The sequence below is a fragment of the Delphinus delphis genome, chromosome 1, assembly GCF_949987515.2.
Source record: "Delphinus delphis chromosome 1, mDelDel1.2, whole genome shotgun sequence".
NCBI lineage: Eukaryota > Metazoa > Chordata > Mammalia > Artiodactyla > Delphinidae > Delphinus > Delphinus delphis.
The window spans coordinates 131,748,301-131,766,989 of record NC_082683.1 but is presented as its reverse complement, the minus strand read 5'-3'; the positions used below and the strand labels follow the sequence as shown (position 1 = coordinate 131,766,989).

Here is an 18,689-nt window from a genome sequence, read left to right as displayed (position 1 = left end):
GAGGATTAAATTAATTCACACATGTAAAATAATGAAAACAGTGCTTAGCACTCAATAAGCACTCAATATTATTATTCACTTGTTAATATTATCATTTTAATATATATAGGCCCTATCTCTCCAACTGTATCATAAACTCCTTGAGAGCAAGTAGTCCTGTCATACACTAACTTTGTGCTCAATAAAGATCTGTTGAATAAATAAATTAGTAAGTGAGAGAATAGATTAAAAAACAAATTGAGCTAGGTACTTCCTGTTTCCGGGCCACCTGTTGTCCTCTTTTTTTTAGACTGGCAAAATTAACTTTCTCTAGGAACAGTCTCTCCTTCCCCTCCCACAAGGAATAATGTGAACAGATGGATACACAAAACAAAATTTCTAGGGGGACAATGAGAAAGAGACAATGCATACAAACCAGAAGAAGCAAATAAATAGAATAGATAATTTCTGAAAGTTTAGAAATAATCAAGTTGCAACTACACCCAATTCTTCTAGGAGACTAGTTCCTGGTCAATATTTATCAAGTATAGATATATTTGGTGGGCTGAGGAAGGGTAAGTTGAGGTGGAAGATAAGGGTAACCACCCTTTCTAGTTATTTTCGAGTGAATTTCAAACATTGTAGCCATCTTCCAAATCAATAGGATTTAAAGATTACAATGTTTTCCTGTGCCTACTTCCAAATAGAAAAATTCACTTCACAGTTTGTAAGACTAAATCTTGCCCTGTGTTTGTTCAATCATTCATTCATCCTCTTATCAAACATTTATTGGATGAGTTTTATTTGCTATCAATGCACTAGGTGCTATGGATATAGCAATGAAAAAAGTACAGCCCCTGACCTCAAGCAGCGCAGGGGGGGAGTTAGCCTAGGAAAGAAATAGTGTGGCAGTAGGGCCATATCTGTCTAACATCAGTCCCCAGCACAGTGCCTGGCACACAGTAGGAGCTGAAAGAATATCTATTGAATGAATAAAAAGTAAGATGGGACTTGCAGTAAGTTGACCTAAGTGTTTTGATAAGGCTGAGTATAAGGTGTTAGGAGAATTCACTGGAGAACAAACCTATATCAGTGAGACCAAGGAAGGTTTTCTAGAAGAGATATCATATTAACTAAAAACCAGAGAGTGACTAGAAGTAAGTTCAGTGAATGTGGGTTTGGGGAGTAGTTTCTTGTTAGGAGAAAAAGTGCAAAGGGCTCAGGTCAGAAGCCAGGGAAAAGAGTGGTGTATCTGTGTCACTGCTAGTAGTTTGGCATTGCTAGAATGTAACTAAGAGTGTGTGTGTGTGTGTGTGTGTGTGTGTGTGTGTGTGTGGTTTTGAATGTGTGTGTGTGTGGTGTGCATATATGTGCATGTTTAAGTATGTATGTATGTATGTATGTAGGTGCACGCACATGTGCACACGTGTATGGATGGGAGTGTGAGTGTGCATCCACCCTAGAGGGCAGTGATGAGCCTGAGGACATAAGTAGGGTACCATATGGCATACTAAAGAAGTGGACCTTTATCCTGAGCTCACATGGGGGTCATTCAAGGGTTTTAGGCCAGAAAGTGACTTGAGTCGCTTGGTATTTGAGAAAGCTTAAAAAAAAAGTTCAGTCAATTAGCTGAAGAATGAATTGGCCTCTCAGGTGATAGATGTCCAGGATTAGTGTACTGGCTGTGGGGATGAATAGGACAGGTCCACATGAGATTATAGAGGTAGAACAAACAAGACTTGGTGAGTGATTCCTGGTATTATATGTGATGTTGAGGAAGGTAGGGGTGAGGGGTACTGAAGTGGGACAAGAACCCCCAGGGTTCTGGCCTGTGTGGAAAGAGCTCTTTGCTGAGATCAAGGAAACGGGAGAAATGAGACAGGTGGAAGGGTTCAGCTGAGACATGTTGGGACCCTTTGCTCCTTGCTGCTTCTTCCATAAAAATTAGAGACAGCTTTGCACTGTGGCTAAGAGCATGGACCCTAGGGACGAAGCCCTCACGTTCAAATGCTGATGCAGCACGAGCAGCTGTGTGTCATTGGGCAACGTCCTATTCCTCTCTGTGCTCCAACTTCTCCATCCACTTCCTTGAGTTGTTCTGAGGAGCTCGTGAGTTAACATTTTCAAAGTGACCATAGTCATATGTGGTTCAGAGAAAGAACTATGTAAGTATTTGTCCAATAAAAATCCTTTCAATAATTTCTTGAAACAACTGGGCATGCTTTCCATTTCTGCTACCTCATCTTGCTTTATTCTCCTGTGTGTTTATGCTGTCTTCTACTTTAGATTACTAGTGCTTTATTACAAGACCTTGAGACTTGGATCTCTCCTACCTTAAAAGAGTCTCTCTAAACCTGTGTCTACTTCTGACTCCTACTCCTTCCCCTCATAGCCACTTTCATTGCAGAGTGTGCTAGACCCTGCTCTAGGTCTTCACAGCCTCCCATCCCATTCATACCTCCATTTGCTGTAATGTGGAGTCCTCTCCCAGCCCCCAACTCCAGGGTGAAACTGCTCTCTCTAAACCCTCTGATGATTTCCTAACTGCTTCATCCAATGAGCCCACTTCAGACCTGATGGCTTAGTGGGTGCTCCTATGCCATCTGACACTTTATCTCCATCCTTCTCTCTTTTCCCCAATTCTGCTGCCTCCCAGGCCTCCTTCAGTCTCTCTGGTTTCTGGCTCTCCTTCTCTAGCCTCGAGGAATTCTCAGGCTCGCTGAGACAGGACTGGCCCTCCTAGAGGCCGAGCTGTTATGGTACAGTTACAGGTCAGCTCCCACTGGGCAGTGAGCACCTTCCAGGTACAGCCCCTGCCTTGCTCATTCTTGATTCCCCAACACGTGACGTAATGCCTGATACTTCACCTAATAGGAACTCAATAAATGTTGGATAAATGAATAAATGAATGGATGAATTAACAAATAGAAACCCAAAAAGGTATGTTTCTTTGCTAACCTGCCCAAAACGTACCGCAATTACTTGTATGAAAGTTAGCAAATGCTGAGCCACTGCTTGAATGATGATTCACTAACTGATTAAGTTTTAAGCTCTGTGACTTCCCACTCTGACCAGCAACTGGACTTCTGATCCAAAATTGAGCCGCAATTACTGGTCTTGATATTCCAGTTGGTTGCCATGGCAATGCTTCCACTTCAAAATGCTCTGAAATTTTGGGTTCCAGTGACCGTATTGTATATCTGGGCAGAACAACTTTTCTCTACGACTCACTTCTGACTCATAAAGAGAATTGGGATGCTTTTGTTTGCCCACTGGGCTTTATTTCCTGGATGTTCTCTTTTTAAAAAAATCCAAAGAGTAGGATTATTTTAAGGCAGGTAATGAAAACGAGAAGGAGGGGATGCTATTAGTTTTTTTGACACAAACTTAACATAGAGATATGCTTTCTAGAAGGTGCTAGGGTCATGGGGTGTATGATGTGAGCAGGAAGGGGTCTGATGAGCCCCCAGGGTAACCTAATCCCATGTACTGGAGCCCAGAAGCATGGAATTTATGCACTTGTTTATGGCAGCAGACACCGAAGCTAAGGGATGTTCAGGGTATTCAGGCTCAAAATCCAAGCTAACGTGCTGCCTTCCTCTCCTGTTTATTTTGCCTCCTCAAGGCATGGACTAGGATGGGAAGAAGAAGGAGCAGGCCTGCTGGAACACACGTCCTGAATGACTCAGATGGGCTGCCAGCCCCAGAGGAACAATGAAGTAGAGCACAAAGGAGGGAGCAGAAGGTGAAGAAAGACAAAGCATTGCCAGTGATGGGCAAATGGGTGAATGTATTTGGGCCGCCAAAGGTGATTCCTACTTTCCAGCTTCACCCCTATTACTCTTAAATATTTCCAGCCTGACAACCTGTGCTCCACCCAAGAACTGCACCGAGAGTGCCCATAGGTTTCCATCATCCCTGAGGACTGAGAGAACACACAGCCGACAGAGAATGAGGAGAGAGCGGCCAATGGTGGCATGTGGATCAGCCGGGACCCCTCAGCGCTGCACTGTCTCCCTGAGGTTGCGAACGCAAAGAAGGGAGACAGTAACTGAAGCTGGGGATCAGGACAGGAAGCGCAATAAGCGGTGTCAGGCCCTGAAGCTGCCATGTGATAAGGAGGATGATCACACAGTCACACTCGGAGGAAACACTTCTGTGCTGCCACCTGGAAGTGAGTCTCCTTCCCCAACCTGCATCCCGAGACACCTGAATGACTCCAGAATCCCAGATCTCACCCTTGTGAGTCAGGCACCAGGTCCTGAACAGAGTGGGCCACAGGGAGATGGCAGTGCTTAAGCACCCAGAGCTGGAATCCAGGGAGAAGTTCAGGACATTATAGGGGAGCCATATGGCCTTTATTTTCCCTTCTCCCCTCTGGTTCTCTTCTTTTTTTCTTCCTGAAGGAGCTGATGCATCAGAATCCGATGCACTGTGACTTTTGAGGGGCTGAGTGTTCCCCACGTGCATGTCATTTGGGGCTCATGCACGTGGAAAGTCATAGAAAGTAATGCAGTTCAGGCCAAAGGAGAACTCCCGCCATACAGAGTCAGGTTCAGGGAAGAATGGGCCATCTTAGGATGCCCTTGAGTAGCTGGAGGACGGAGCTTGATGACAGCTCCCATCTCAACCAGTAAGGCCCCCCTCTGATTGCAGAGGCCTCAGCACAGAGGTCCATGTGTCTACTCATTGTATGAGACAACATCACATTTCTCAAAGACTACCCAGGTGCTACCAGATGTAAGCAATGGCCAAGCCCCAGTCTTCAATGAGGCCACAGAAGTCTTTTTAATTTTAGTGGGTCAAAATATAAAACCAAACCCTCATGCATTCCTGGGAATTGCAAAATGTTCAACATAGTTACCATATGCAATTCCACTCCTAGATGCCTACTCAGCAGAAATAAAAACATAAATCCCCTTGTGTATGGTATTCATTAGCAGCACTATTCATATAGCCAAAAAGTGGAAGCCACCACAATGTCCATCAACTGGAGAAGAGATTTTTTTTTAAAAGTGACATGTCTAAGGAATACTACTCAGCAATGAAAAGGAATGAAGCTCTGATGCATGCTAAAACGTGATGAACCTCAAGTGAAAGAAACCAAATTCAAAAGACCACATATTACGTGAAATGTCCAGAGTAGCCAAATCTATAGAGACAGAACATAGATGAGTGGTTGTCTCTGGTTATTGTGGATATGGGAAGGAGGAGAGGGAAATGGGGAGTGACCACTAATGGGTAAGGTGTTTCTTTTGGGTAGAACGAAAATGTTCTAAAATTAGATTGTGCTAACAGTTGCACAACTCTGCAAATATTCTAAAAAACATTAATTGTACAGTTTAAACAGGTGAACTTTATGGTATAAAAGTTTTATCTCGATATGCCATTTATAAAGAAAGAAAATATAGTTGACCCTTGAACAACACAAGGGTTGGGGCACCAACCCTCCATGCAGTCAAAAATCCATGTATAACTTATAATAAGTCCTCCGTATTCCCAGTTCCTCCATATCCAGGTTCCACATCCTCAGATTCAACCAACCACGGACCAGGTAGTACTGTAGTATTTACTATTGGAAAAAATTCCACATACAAGTAGACCTGCACAGTTCAAACTCATGTTGTTCAACGGTCAACTGTAAATAAACAGAAACTCCATCTGGAATGATCATACAGAAACCATCAGGACTTGTTTTCTGCAGGAAATTTCTGGGAAGTGTTGTTTTTACTTGAATAAAAGGTGTTTCCCTACCACTGATACTGTCAGTCTCTCTGTAGGTATTATCCTGGACAGGGCAGGACTAGGAAGCAAAGAAAAAGAGGGCTATGGAAGAAGCATGGCATGCAGGAAGAGTCCTGAATACCAGGTGCTGGCAAACTATGGCTCACAGGCAAAATTGGGACTGCCACCTGTCTTTAAAAATAAAGTTTTACTAAAACACAGCCATGCTCATTCATTTACATATTGTCTAAGGCTGCTTGCATGCTCTAACGACGGAACAGTTGTAACAGAGACTACGTGGCCTGCAAAGCCTAAATTTTTTACTACTGTGCCTTCACAGAGAAAGCCTGCCTACCCTGCTCTAGATTCACGAGTCTACTTAAGTCTTAAGTCTTGCTGCTTAAATCACGGTCCACATACTAGCAGCAGCAGCACCTAGGAGCCTGTTAGAAACGTTCCCCCAGACCTACTGAAATGGGATCTGCATTTGTGTTAGTTAGCTGTGTTAGTGCAAGAAGCAGATGCCAAGATGGGGTTCAACATACAAGGATTCTGTTAGGAGAGACAACTAGGAGAGAAAACAGGGAGGGGGCCTGAAAGGACTGGGAGAGCCATCAGTTCATGGTACAGGTCTGACCTGAAGGAAGGAAAGAGAGAAGATGGAGTGGAAGAGAGAAGATGGAGTGGAAGCATTGTAAACTGCTATACAGTCTAAAGAATGATCTGCAAGGCCACCACGAGTCCTCAAGGCAGAGACAACTATCAGAGGAGATCTGAATCTCTCAGGAACTGGTTTTCCTTATCCCTGCCACACCAAGGCATGTGGCCTCAGTGGAAATGCAGTGACAGATTCAGAGCACAGCACCTCTGTCCTTGGGCAAGGAAATGCCCCCGAGTTGGCATTCTCATTGCATCCGCTGCCAGGTGTATTCCCATAGCAGCAAGGACATTTTGAGAAAAATACCAGGTGATCTCTATGCATATTTAAGTTTGAGAAGTAATGCTCTAGAACAGGATTTGGCAAAGTCTACAAAGGGCCTCACAGTAAATATTTTAGGCTTTGCAGGCCATACATTCTCTGTTGCAACTACTCAACTCTGCCATTCAAAGTGGGAGCAGCCACAGAGAACACACAAACAAATGGGGGTGGCTGGGTTCTAATAAAACTTTATTTACAAAAACAGGCTTCAGCTTTGGACACACATAGCACACACAGCCTTCCTTTTAAATTCTCTTTATATCTATGTGGATACTTCTGTGTGTGAATCTGTGAAGCTCCACATCCCACATCAACAAAACTCCTCACCCTGAGGACGCCACCCCCTTACTGGGAGAAGGGGTTGTTACATCGTCCTGTGAAATCTCATTTCTCAGGTGTCATTCAAAACAAAAAAGCTATAAATACGCCTTAAACAAGGTCAGCAGATGCTAGCTACCAGGAAATCCAGAGAGCTCTGGAAGTTATGTGAACTGCATGACACGGACATATTTCTGGAAAGTGAGCATAGATTCCATCATATTCTCAGAAGAGTGTATGATCCCAGAAAAAGCCTTGGACCATTGTCCAATGTATTAAATAGTATTGCCCACGCTAAAAATAAAATGATTTTTTAAAAAAACAGAGTCCTTTCAAGCCACTGATTCTACAGTGTTCTCAATCATCTTGAGACCATCTTGCCAAAAACCCTATCTACCGTCATTCCTATTTTACAGATTAGAACACTAAATTCCTAAGAAATTAATATCCTAACTGAGGAAGGACTGCAGGTTGGTGGGTTAACACCAAAGATGCATTGGTTAACACACTGCTCTTAGCCATGATCACCTCCCGCTGTTAATACCACTTCGTAAATAAATTCCACGGTCAAGCCTGTGTTGGGCACTTTACATACATGATTCAATTAAACATTGTAACAACTCTGCAAGACATTGTCTCATTTCTCAATCTGAGGACACCAAAGCTCAGAAAAGTTTAATGGATTGCCACAGGTGGCAGCACTGATTAAGTGTCAGATGGGGTCTGATTCCAGGTCTGTCTGACTCCCAAATTCTGCCCTGGAATGTCCTCTGAAACTTGGATCCTCAGAAAAGGAAAACTCATCTTCCAGTCAGGGACAGTTTCTTAGACATCTTTGTATTCCCCACAGAGCCTTGCCCTGCTTTGCATGGCAAGGCACTCAATAAATATTTGTTGAGTGAAGAAACGTGGGCTCGGGCTCCAGTTCTGCCATGGACTTATTGACTCAGTCTCCTGCTCTTGGAGCTGCAGGTGGTTACTCAGCTGGGCAACTTCAGGGAACATTTGAAATCAATTAGGGGTGAGGAGGAACCTATTAAAAGGTCCTCTTCTGTGTATGTTGGGGTTGAAGGAGAGGAAAGGAAGTTGAGAAGGAGAGAAACAGGATGGTTTCAGGGTTGGGTGCTGGAGCTTAAAGATTTCACACGAGGATGGAACAGAATTTGGCTTAAGTCCACTGCTGAGTTCCAACAGCCTCTCCAGATGGGATCCTGACCTCCGGCTACTCCTTGGTGGCCACAAGTCCCTGAATTGCCACGCCCCCGAGTAGTTACTTTGATGGAGGCCCCTACGCTGGAGCAGCCACTCACAGTCTTTTCCTAGGCCCTCTTGCCTCACGTCAGAACTACAGGAGATTGGCAACTTCAGAAGGTCTAACTTGCAGGGGGCCCAGCACCATCACTCCCCCTCCAGGGACCAGAATCTTACCCGTGAAAGCCTGTGAGGCCTGCACTGTCCTTGGCTCCAAATGAAAGTATTCCAACAATCCATCCAGAATCCAACTTCCTATTTTGGAAGCACGTGGGAGTTAGGGGTGGGGGGAGGGAGGTAACTCTAGTTGATTTTGTTTTCTTTACCAGATTTTACAAGTGCCAGTTAGTCACAACCCAAAGAATGCCACTTTAGCCCTTTCACATAGGCCCTGCGGAAAGACTTGTATGAAGCTGACCCTAAGGGATGCCTACCAACAATGCTCTGGGAGGGGATGATTAATTACCTCCCAGAGGCCGGGGGGGGGTGGGGGGGGGGGGGTGGGGGGGGGAGGACAGCCCTCCGAGAAACCAGACACATTCCCCACTGCGTGGCTTCCAAGGCACCGCCTACTCTCCTGTGCACGAAGCAACGCTGCCACCTAGTGCCCTGTGTGGGAAGTATTCCCTGAGGTCTCCCATCTCAGGGGGGTTCCTCTACAAGGGCTGGTGCAGCTGAATCACTTAAGATATCTGCCAAGGAGAAAATGCCCCAGGTTTGGTAGATGGAGGACCGGGAAACTGGGTCTATGTTAAGTAGGTAGAATCTGAGGTTTGAGAGCTGTTGGAAGAGAGTATGGGAGTCAAGTTTTGCAGCATCTTGGGTTATCCTCAGTGAAGCAGCAGAACTTCCATGGTTGAATTGTATTTAGCTCTCAGGAACACAATTCAGTTGTGGTCATTCTGCACAGCTGAAGGCCAACCAGCCCAGGAGCGGGCAGTGACCAAATAAAAGGACCAGTGCTAGGGTCGGAGAGGGAATTTGGGCTGATCTGTTGGTAGGAGTGAGTAAGTTAGTGAATCGGAGACCTTTATTCCGGGAGGAGGGCGGTGGGGGTGGGGACTAGCCTTGGCCCTTCATGGTTCTCAGCCCTGGGGCCCCCAGAGGAAGTGTACGGAGCTGAGCACAATGAGCAGACAAGGATGCCTATGTCCTTGGGAACCCGGTTGCTAGAATCCTAAAGAATGAAAGCCTTGTTCCCAGCCCCCATCTCTCCCAGACTTTTACCCTAAATCTCTCCTGAATATTTTCTGATGTGCACAAATCTGAACAGAGATACAGGGTGGGAGGTGCAGAGGAGACAGACCTGCGTATTTCCTGCCCTTCCACCTTCCTGGTGTGGACCTATAGGGGAAATACCAGCACACCTCCAGGAACACTTTGATTTGAAGAGAAAGAAACCTCCGAAGCTAGACTGTCTGCGAAAGAGTTCCTGCCTAATTTTACACGCTTAGGGAGGTTATGAGGATTCAGATGGGCACTTTGGAGAAGGATCTGAGTGTGTGCTGTGGCAGGGTGGAGGTGGGCACAGGAGGGAGAGGTATGGGCTTGCAGGGCAGGGGGGTGAGGGAGGAGGTGCATCAAGGAAGGCTGTAATTGGAATCAAATCCTGACCCTGTTCTCCCTGCTGCAGAGCATGAGACAGAAGGACATAAAAGGGATGGAAAGATCCACTGTCCAGAATCTGTTCCCTCAGGTTTTGGGTTTTAACAACTCAAAGCACTGGTCTCTTAGAGCCTCCCTCCTATATTCCTGCTGCATCCTTCTCTGATTCTTCTGAGCCAGGGAACTGATCCCAGGTCCCTATGCCGCTACTGCCAGAGGAGGGGTAAGCAGAGTGGTAGGCCCCGGTCTAGACTGCAAGCACACAGTTTCCCTGGCAGATGGGTACTAGGAAGTGAGATTAGGCAGCAAGAAGATGTCATCTGGGAAAAACTGTGAAGCTGCCAACTCTGATCAGATAATCATCTCATTATTTCTTCCATTTGGCCCCAGAATAAGGATTTCCTTCTACTCTTTCTCTGCCCCCACCTATCTTACAGCCCAGCCCCTTCTCTATCCCCTCCCTTCACCCTCTCCCACCCCAAAATAAAATCACGCAAAACCACAAGACTCTAGAGCGCTCAGTGTCTGGGAATCCCAGCTTCCAAAAGAGAAATCACAGCCAAAGAGGGGGAGACAGCGTGTCCGGAAGGGATGTTCCAGCAACACCCCATTGCAAGAGGCTCCCTCCTTCCAGATTTCTTTCTCTAGTCTGAAACTTATTTGCAGGCATCCAGTAACCTGAGAAGTTTTTAATACGGGGAGCTGTCAAGCCTTTGAGGGGTTCTGGAGTTCCATTCCCAGTCTGCCTCTGGCATACCTCTCATTCCTTCTGTTACCCCCTCGATGTCACAGGACTGGCAAACATCAAACGGTGTTGCAGACAATCCAGATTAATAAGATTTCAATGGTTCTACTAGGTGCCTAGCCTTGTGTGAGGTTCTGTCACGGGGCGGGGGGGCTCCAGAGGGATAATGGGAAACTGAATGATGAAGTATCACATCTAACCCCCAACCACCCCTTGCCTGAAACCAATCCCCCCACCATCGAAGTAAGGCAAAGGAGACATTCCTAACCCCACTCTTTTCTTTGTCTTTCTGGGTGACTTCCCATGAAAGCCAAGATCTGGGTATAGAGTAAAATAAATGTGGGTAGTGTTCCCAAACACTGCCCCTGATTAACACCATAGAGTTATACAAGGTGCATTTTAGGTCCCTTTTACAACGGCCAGGGCAAGAAGCCAGGGTCCTGGCTTGTGAGTGCCCACCTTTTCCAGCAGACCTTGCTCTTCCTAGGCTGGACTCACTCATGATTTTTAGGACAAAGCAAAGGGGACTCAAGGACCTGGACAAGGTAGTAGCTTTCTGCTACATCCCAGGGCTGCTCAGAGAAAAGGAAACCAACCAGGACCCATTGGCTGTGTACCTGGCAGCCTTGTTCTCTTGCCGCCTGGCCCAGCCCAGGCTTGACTCGCTGCCCAGGTCTTTACACTTTCATGTAGTTTCAAAGTTGCCTGGGTATCTCATACTGGACTATGAGAAATGGAGTGTGACACCTCTTCCCCACTGACAAAGAACCAGAGATCTTCCCCTTTAAAGAGGAATAAGAGAGTGAGCTGGAGGTCTCCTAAGTGCCAGCACAATGTATAGAACCTCATGAGATCAATACAAGGGACAAATGCTCTTGTGGTTACAGAGTCATTAAGGTAGATGATGTCTGGAATCCTGCTGCGCAGATGAATAAAGGCCCTTCCCCCTCTCTGCTCAGCCAGCCCTCCCTGGCCCTCCTGCTCTGTCCCTTTCCCCTCCTTGCCCCCAAAGTCTAACCTCAACAAAAAAGGAAGCCAACCCTACCCCCGCGGACTACGGAAAGCCCAGGAGTGGGTTATTACCTGCAATGATGGCTGGGCTGTTCTGTCCTCCCTCCGGTTTCACCCAGGCTTCCACTGTGAACGCCTCCCGGGGAATGTCAGCCAGCACTTCTGGACGCAGCAACAGCTGCTCCCGCCTCCCAGAGAAGTACAAAACAGGCAATCCTCCTTGGGGGCTAAAGGTCTCTGCTTCCCAGTCGGGGTCCCCTCCACCATTCTGGATTCCGCCCTCCGAAGAGCTGGTTCTGACCCCATGCATAAGGGGATGCTTAGACCAAGGTTGGAAGTGCCGGGGAACAACACTGGGGTCTCCCTGCACACCTCCTGCCTGCCCCTTCGCCACCTGGCGCCGCCGCCTAGTCTTGGTCCGGCCCTTCCTTTGGGTCTCTGGTCCGGGTTCCTTCTGGCGTGGGAAGGTGGTGATCTTGGCGGCAGCCAAGGCTCCGTGCTCTTGAGTCCCAGCCTCACCTAGAGGCTCCTTGGATCCTTGATTGCCAAGATAAGTGTCATCATCTCCCAGTAGCTCCGACTGCCCAATAGGACCATCCTCTACCCATAGGGCAGCTGGCCGCTCAGCCTCACTTGTCACTCCTGCACTTCCAGTCAGGTCTGGGGGAACAGATCTCACAGCCATTCCCTCGGCGTCTGGCTTACTGCGCCCTGCATGGTACGTTCCTTGATCCCCCGCAGGGTAGGGCCTCAGGTAGTTCCCAGGTCTGCTGGGGTAGACCCCAAAGAGGTGATGCTGAGGGGCAACTCTGGGTCTTCTAACCCTGGCCCCCAGCCAACAGCGTTCTCCTTCCAACAGCACCTGATTCAGGTGTCCTCTTTGAGCCAAGGATCTCTTGCGTGTCCAGCCCAGCTCAGAGCTGACAGTACTGAGCGCCCACCCAGCCAGAATCACCAGGCTTATTCTCAGAATCTTTAAGCACATCATACCTCCGCTGGCTCTTTATACAGAACCAGAAGTCAACTTCTGGGTACCACACCAGGGTGATGGAGAGAAGAGAAAGAGACAGCTGGCAGTAGATTCACAGTCACCGGGCAAACTGTTTTGTTCACGGACCAAACTTTTTCAAGCAGCCCCAAAAGAGAACCTCTTCTGGCTACCTGCGCTGGGTGCTGGGCCAGCGTGGCCTCTGTACCTCACCCACCGTATGTGTTTCCCTCACCCTTCTCCCTTGACCTCTCTCTCCTCGCTCTAGTTTAGTCCTTGCAGAATGAAGTTCGTTTCTCTGGGTTCCTATGAATTTCTTCCAGAGAGCTCAGGTTTCTCTCTTTTTCTTTCTTCAATAGCCCCTCCCCTCGCTGATACTAGAAGAGGGACACATGGGCATAAGCCAAAGCCCGTCAAATACACACTCACTCACAAACACATACCGCTCACTACCTGAAGTCATTCCAAAGAATCTTAGCTTCTAATTTTCTTTTCTCTCTCCTTCTTCCTTCCCTAGGAGTTACCTTCTCTTTGTAGTCTTTAACCTCAAATACATCCACCTTCCAATAAACTGCTAGAAAAACTGGTATACAGACACACAGAATTTGATGCTTATTATCTAAAAAGCCAAAAAGAATCTGGGGGCACAAAAATCCCAGCTGGTACTTAACCTTCACTCTCCAGATGTCCTCCTCAGCCAGCTCTCCATCCAGCCTCCAGTCTGCCTGTGCAGGTCAAAATGCTTCCCTCAGCTCCGTGCTTGGGGTTGGTGAGTGTTAAAGGATTTTTGTTTGTTTGTTTGTTTTTTTATCCCCTTCTAACTTGTTGCTGTGTTGTAAGTCTCCGTAAAGTTCTCCTTTGGGGTGCCAGTCTGGTGTCCTAGTAACCTTATGAGTCTGAGAGCCCTTGACTTCACCTTCTGTGAGTCTTGTGGGTCCCTGGGAAGATGGAAAAGAGAGCGAGAAGAAGAGCATAGCCTTCAGGGGACCTGTTCTCTCCGGTCCCTCCTGCTCCCCTCTCTCCCCTTCTCTCTGCCTGTAATTCTCTTCTTGTTTGTTTCATTTAAAGACAATGATGATGTCAAAGCTAATAAGTTCGGTGCATCTCTCCACCTACTCCCTGTCCCCTCCTCCCTCCTGAAAACCTCCCCACCTCACTGAGGCACAGGGGACAGACGCCACTCTTGGTTTCCCCAGTAAACATTTCCTGCTTTCTCTTCCAGCAGCTGCAGCCTACACAATCAATAGCCAACAATCAATACTGTTTTGGAGCACTCTTTTCTGTATGTATTCTCTCTCTCTCTCTCTCTCTCTCTCTCTCTCTCTCCCCCCCCCCCCACACACACACACACACACACACACTCTCTCTCTCTCTCTCACACATGTGTTGTGAACAGACTTGCTTACTGCCTGATAAATCCACACCAGGCTTTTAGGGACCACTTGCATCTTTCTTTTGTTTTGCCACACACCTCCTATATTTCTTCTTATTTCAATCATTTGGGATTTAAAAGAACAATACCCCAAATTCACTTTATATGAGACATTGGGGGAAAGGAGAAATCAATTATCCTGCTGCAAGAAGCATTCAATGGAAATGCCGTGGATTTGTGCGATACAGGTCTTCTTATTCTCGCTCAAGTTTCTCACTCTGAAGTTACTAAAAGTCACCATATGCTGAGTGAGCAAATAAACAAAAGAGATGCTCAAAATAAGTAAATTACAAAAATAAACAGCTAGACCCAAGCAGCTATTTTTTAAATTGATTTGAAATGAATGGATAGAATGTGGAAGTAAATAATGTGATTTTAACCTCCATAATAATGTTTGCCTAGATGTAAGCTATCTCAAAGAGTCCTACCGCCTAAACACAAGTGCGTGTATATACACACACACACACACACACACACACACACACAGCATGATTCTGAATTCTCAACACAGGTAAGGATGTTTGACCACAGGTGAGTACAAAACAGGTAGAGAAATATATTGGGTCCTTCATTCCATAGTAAGAAAAATCACTTACAGTTCTAAAATCACTGCTTGTGTTGCCCACATATAAAACATGCAGCCCACATATTTTGGAGTCAGATCACACTGCCTCTTTTGCCTTGGGTCTCCCCATCGTCTTCTAAACTCCTCTCCTCTGGCTAATAACTGGCTTACGTGCTTTAAGAAGGCTGTATCCTAAGCACCCCATCCCTGGCATGCCCTGTCTCCCTAAGCAGCATCCACTGAAGCCTCAAAGCAAGTCCCCAAAGAAGATATCCATCCAGGCACGTGGATACCACTACACAGAAATCCCTCAATCCTAGACTGTCCTTTTTCCTCTTATCATCTCCCTGTCTCCCTTCACTTTTCTGACTCAGCCCTTTTCCCTCCCCCTCACCCCGAAGCAGCTCAACAGAAATTGGGGCTTTGGTAGAGGGTAGGGGGAGATTCCAGAGAAAGACAGAAAAGCAGAGGAGATAGAGACATAGAGAGAGAAACCAGGAAAGAAAGGAGGGAAGGAAGGAGAGGGACCTTCGTTGAAATGAAGGGAAGATACCCAGGTAAGAAAAGAAGTAAACTCCCCCCTCCCTCATGCCACCCCCAGGACCCTCAGAAAAAGGTTTCATACCATTCATTTCAGGAAGGAGGGCTAACACAGCAAGGAAGAAGAGTTCCGCCGTGCTTTTCTCCCCCTTTTAGTGTGTGAATGATCTTGCATCCCCTATAGGTCTCTCCTGGCTCTCAGCTGCTAGTAATCCATTCATAAGGTTTCAAGAAGCTACACGAAACTCAAGCTTCCAGTTTAGTTTCTCTCTTCTCCCCTTCATTCCTTTGCTCACCACTCTCCTTCAGCTCTTGGCAGTCCAAAGTTTAAAAAAAAATGTTGAACCATTTCTGTGTTTTCCTCCTGTTGTAACTTTTGCTGTGACATCATAACCCTGCCCACCAACACCCCACCTCTCTCTCTCCTTTCCATCCCACCCCTCATCAGCCCCATGCCCCCAAAATACCCCCCACGGGGAAGAAGGGCTCCTGTCAGTTCCAACCTGTGAAAACACAAAGCTACTGGAAGGTGCCCCCTCTCCCCTCGGTCCCCCTCCTCTCTTCCCCTCCCTGCCTTACCCACCGCTCAGCCACGGCTCTCCCAAGGCTTTAACAATGATCCCATCTGTTTGACATGTGCGGAAAGGTGGGCTGGATTCAAATAATCTGTCAAGTGAATCATCAAAAACCCAGCAACCCCCTCCTCAATTCCATCGCACACGGTCACACACCAGACCCCAGCCAAAGGGTGAGAGAAGTCAGACTTGCACACCACCCACCCTGGATGCCAGGGAGAAAGACACCAAACATGCCAAAGGAAACGCACATTTATATATATGTATAAATTCTGTGGCTTATTTGTTTATGACAAACACCCACACCCCAAGTCTCCTACGCCTCTTCCCCAAACCCTGCCACTCCACAAGTGCACAGATTTGAAAACTGGTAGAATCTGTTTTGAAATCTCCAACGAGAGGGTTTTTCCCCCTTTTTTTCACTCCAAAGCACTATCTGTGGCGATCAGACTCGAGCAGGGTTGCCAGCAAATGCAGGAGGCCCCTTCTAGGGTACAGGCTTTCAAACCAGCGAAGCTAGAGGGAATGGATTTAAGGACACACAGCAGGAGCTGGCTGAATTTATTTTATTTTGACGGGGGTAGTTGGGGGAGGAATATCATTTCTGAAATGCCCAAGGAATGAAGGGAGAGGATATGGATTTCTTAAACAGTTTTTGCAAGAGGAGCGGTGTCTTGTTCTGCAGGTAAATCTATAAGGCAAGAAATTGGAGCTTACAGATAAACAAGGACCGAGAGGGAGAGGGAGGGAAAGGGGAAGGAGGGAAGAGAGGGGAGAGGGAGAGGGGATGGGGAGTTGGGGACGTGGAGAGAGGAGAGAAGGGGAGAAGGACAGAAGGGGGCGAGGGGAAAAGAGGAGGAGGGGAAGAGGGAGGAGGGAGGAAAGAAGGAAAGGGGGATAGGAGGGAGGGGGGAGGGGAGGGATGGAAGAGGAAAGGGGAGAAATGGAAGGGGGAGGGGAGGGGGACGAAGGGAAAAGACAAGAGTCTGGGAGGAGAAAGGACTGAAAAAGAAAAGCAGGGAAGACAGGAGGGAAGAATGAGACAGAGAGGAAGAGAAAAAGAGAAAGGGGTGGTGAGGCACATAAAATATGGAGACCAGGAAGGCAGTTAGATCCATGATGGTTAAACATAAAGGAGTCAGAGAGGCAGGTGAAGGGACACACTATAAAATGGGGAAGAGGCTTGGTTTTACACACAGAAAACAAAGGGCACACAGTGAAGGGATTCACTCTTAGTGATCGGACACACTGAGAAAACTTAGATTGCCAGGGTGCAACCTTGTTTCTTTAAGTAAACCCCTATCCCTTCCTCCTTCCCTGCCCGCATCTCTTCCTCCAATCCCCACCTCCACCTTCCTTCATGCATCTTTTTGTTCCCAGCATTATCTTCCCCTGGAGAATTCAGGAGTAAAATTCAGAACCCACCTACCCACCCTCCAAATAAAACCCCACCCTTAATAGCCCCTTTCTTTGCTTCTATCCTCAGAGAGCCCTGCGTCCTCTTATCTAAAGATTGAGCTGTTTGTGACAATATGCACTTCACTTCAACTCAGATTATACTATGTTTCCTTTAAGCCCAGGACCTCAGGGCTGTTTTGCTTGTATTTGCTGCCATAGTGGGGCTGGTCAGTTTCCATCAGCATTGTCATCATTATTATTAAGAGTCTTTGAGCAAAGGGAGAAGCCAGTCCACGCTGGCGTCCACCTGCAGTAGAGAGCTACAGTGGGGAGAGAGGGAGGGAGAGAGACCCCTTAATATGGTCACTGATCCTTTCTGACTTTCTGATTCCAAAATCTGATCCCTTGAGGGAAAAGCTCAGCTGGGAGCCGGCCAGGGAGTGTAGTAATAAAAGCCTTCCAGAACACAACCAAATGCAGTATCTATATATAGGAGCCGGATCTGTTTTAGCTACTTGAAGTCTAAAATGACACCCGGAAACAAACATTTCAGCAATATGTTTATTGGAATCTTATTCAGCTAGTGCTGGAAAGAGTGAGCTCTGAAGGATTTCACTCAAAGGCTCAGGGTTGTTGCTTTCTGCCCGCCCCTCCTGCTTTGGTACACAGAGCTGGGGGTCAGCTGCTCTATCATTCATGGGGGTCACTTGAGATCCCTTTGGGGTGACTTATGATAGCCCCTTTTTCCATGGGTGAGGAACAAGGGTGAAGTCACAATTAACGGCACGGACAGATAGGGCACCCAGGGCTCCTGAATCCCAGTCAGCTTTTCTCTCCTCTGGTATGCACCTGTCTTGCTGTGTGCCACCCGCATGCCAATTGGATGGGAGGGCAGTATCGAAGACTGGCCTTTCCGTTCCACATTCAGGCAAAAATGCCCAGGGAATGTATATTGGTCATATGTGTTCTGTAACTCAGAATCACACACAGAAGGAAATGCAAATCTGGATTCCATGCTCCCCAACTGTGCATTTTTATTTTTAAGATTTTGGGGGGGGGGGATGTGGACCATTTTTTTAAGAGTCTTTATTGAATTTGTTACAATATTGCTTCTGTTTTATGTTTTGGTTTTTTGGCCCCAAGGCCTGTGGGATCTTAGCTCCCTGACCAGGGATCGAACCCACACCCCCTGCACTGGAAGGCAAAGTCTTAACCACTGGACCACCAGGGAAGTCCTCCCCTCGACCCTGTGCATTTTAAGCCAAGAGAGGCCCTATCTTTTTGTCAAACTGTTTGGTGCTCCTTATGGTAGATAATCATATTTTTTTCTACAACATTATTACTATTATAAATTATTATCCATGTTAGTGGTAGTGTTTTGCAAAGCTCCTTCATCCAAACAGATCAGAGTCGTTCATCTACAGGTTAGCCTTCCCAACTCCTCCAGAATTGCCTGTTGGAGGCAACAAGCCAGAGAGCTATTTCACCTGGTGTTAGTCCCTGTCTGGATGTTTTCCACAATATTTCGATCCTTGGAACCAGCTTGTGGAACCTTTTGGCTGGGGGAGGGTTAACAGTG

The 18,689-nt window shown here is 46.9% G+C and overlaps 1 protein-coding gene across 1 annotated transcript in view; it reads right to left on the bottom strand.

Moving 5' to 3' along the window:
- The window catches only part of PAPPA2 (pappalysin 2), a 280,753-nt gene extending 268,153 nt beyond the window's left edge, over positions 1-12,600 (bottom strand). The window contains exon 1 of the mRNA XM_060009722.1: positions 11,685-12,600. Coding sequence (XP_059865705.1) covers positions 11,685-12,600 — 916 coding nt within the window. The remainder of the gene's footprint in view (positions 1-11,684) is intronic.
- Positions 12,601-18,689: the final 6,089 nt, after the last annotated feature.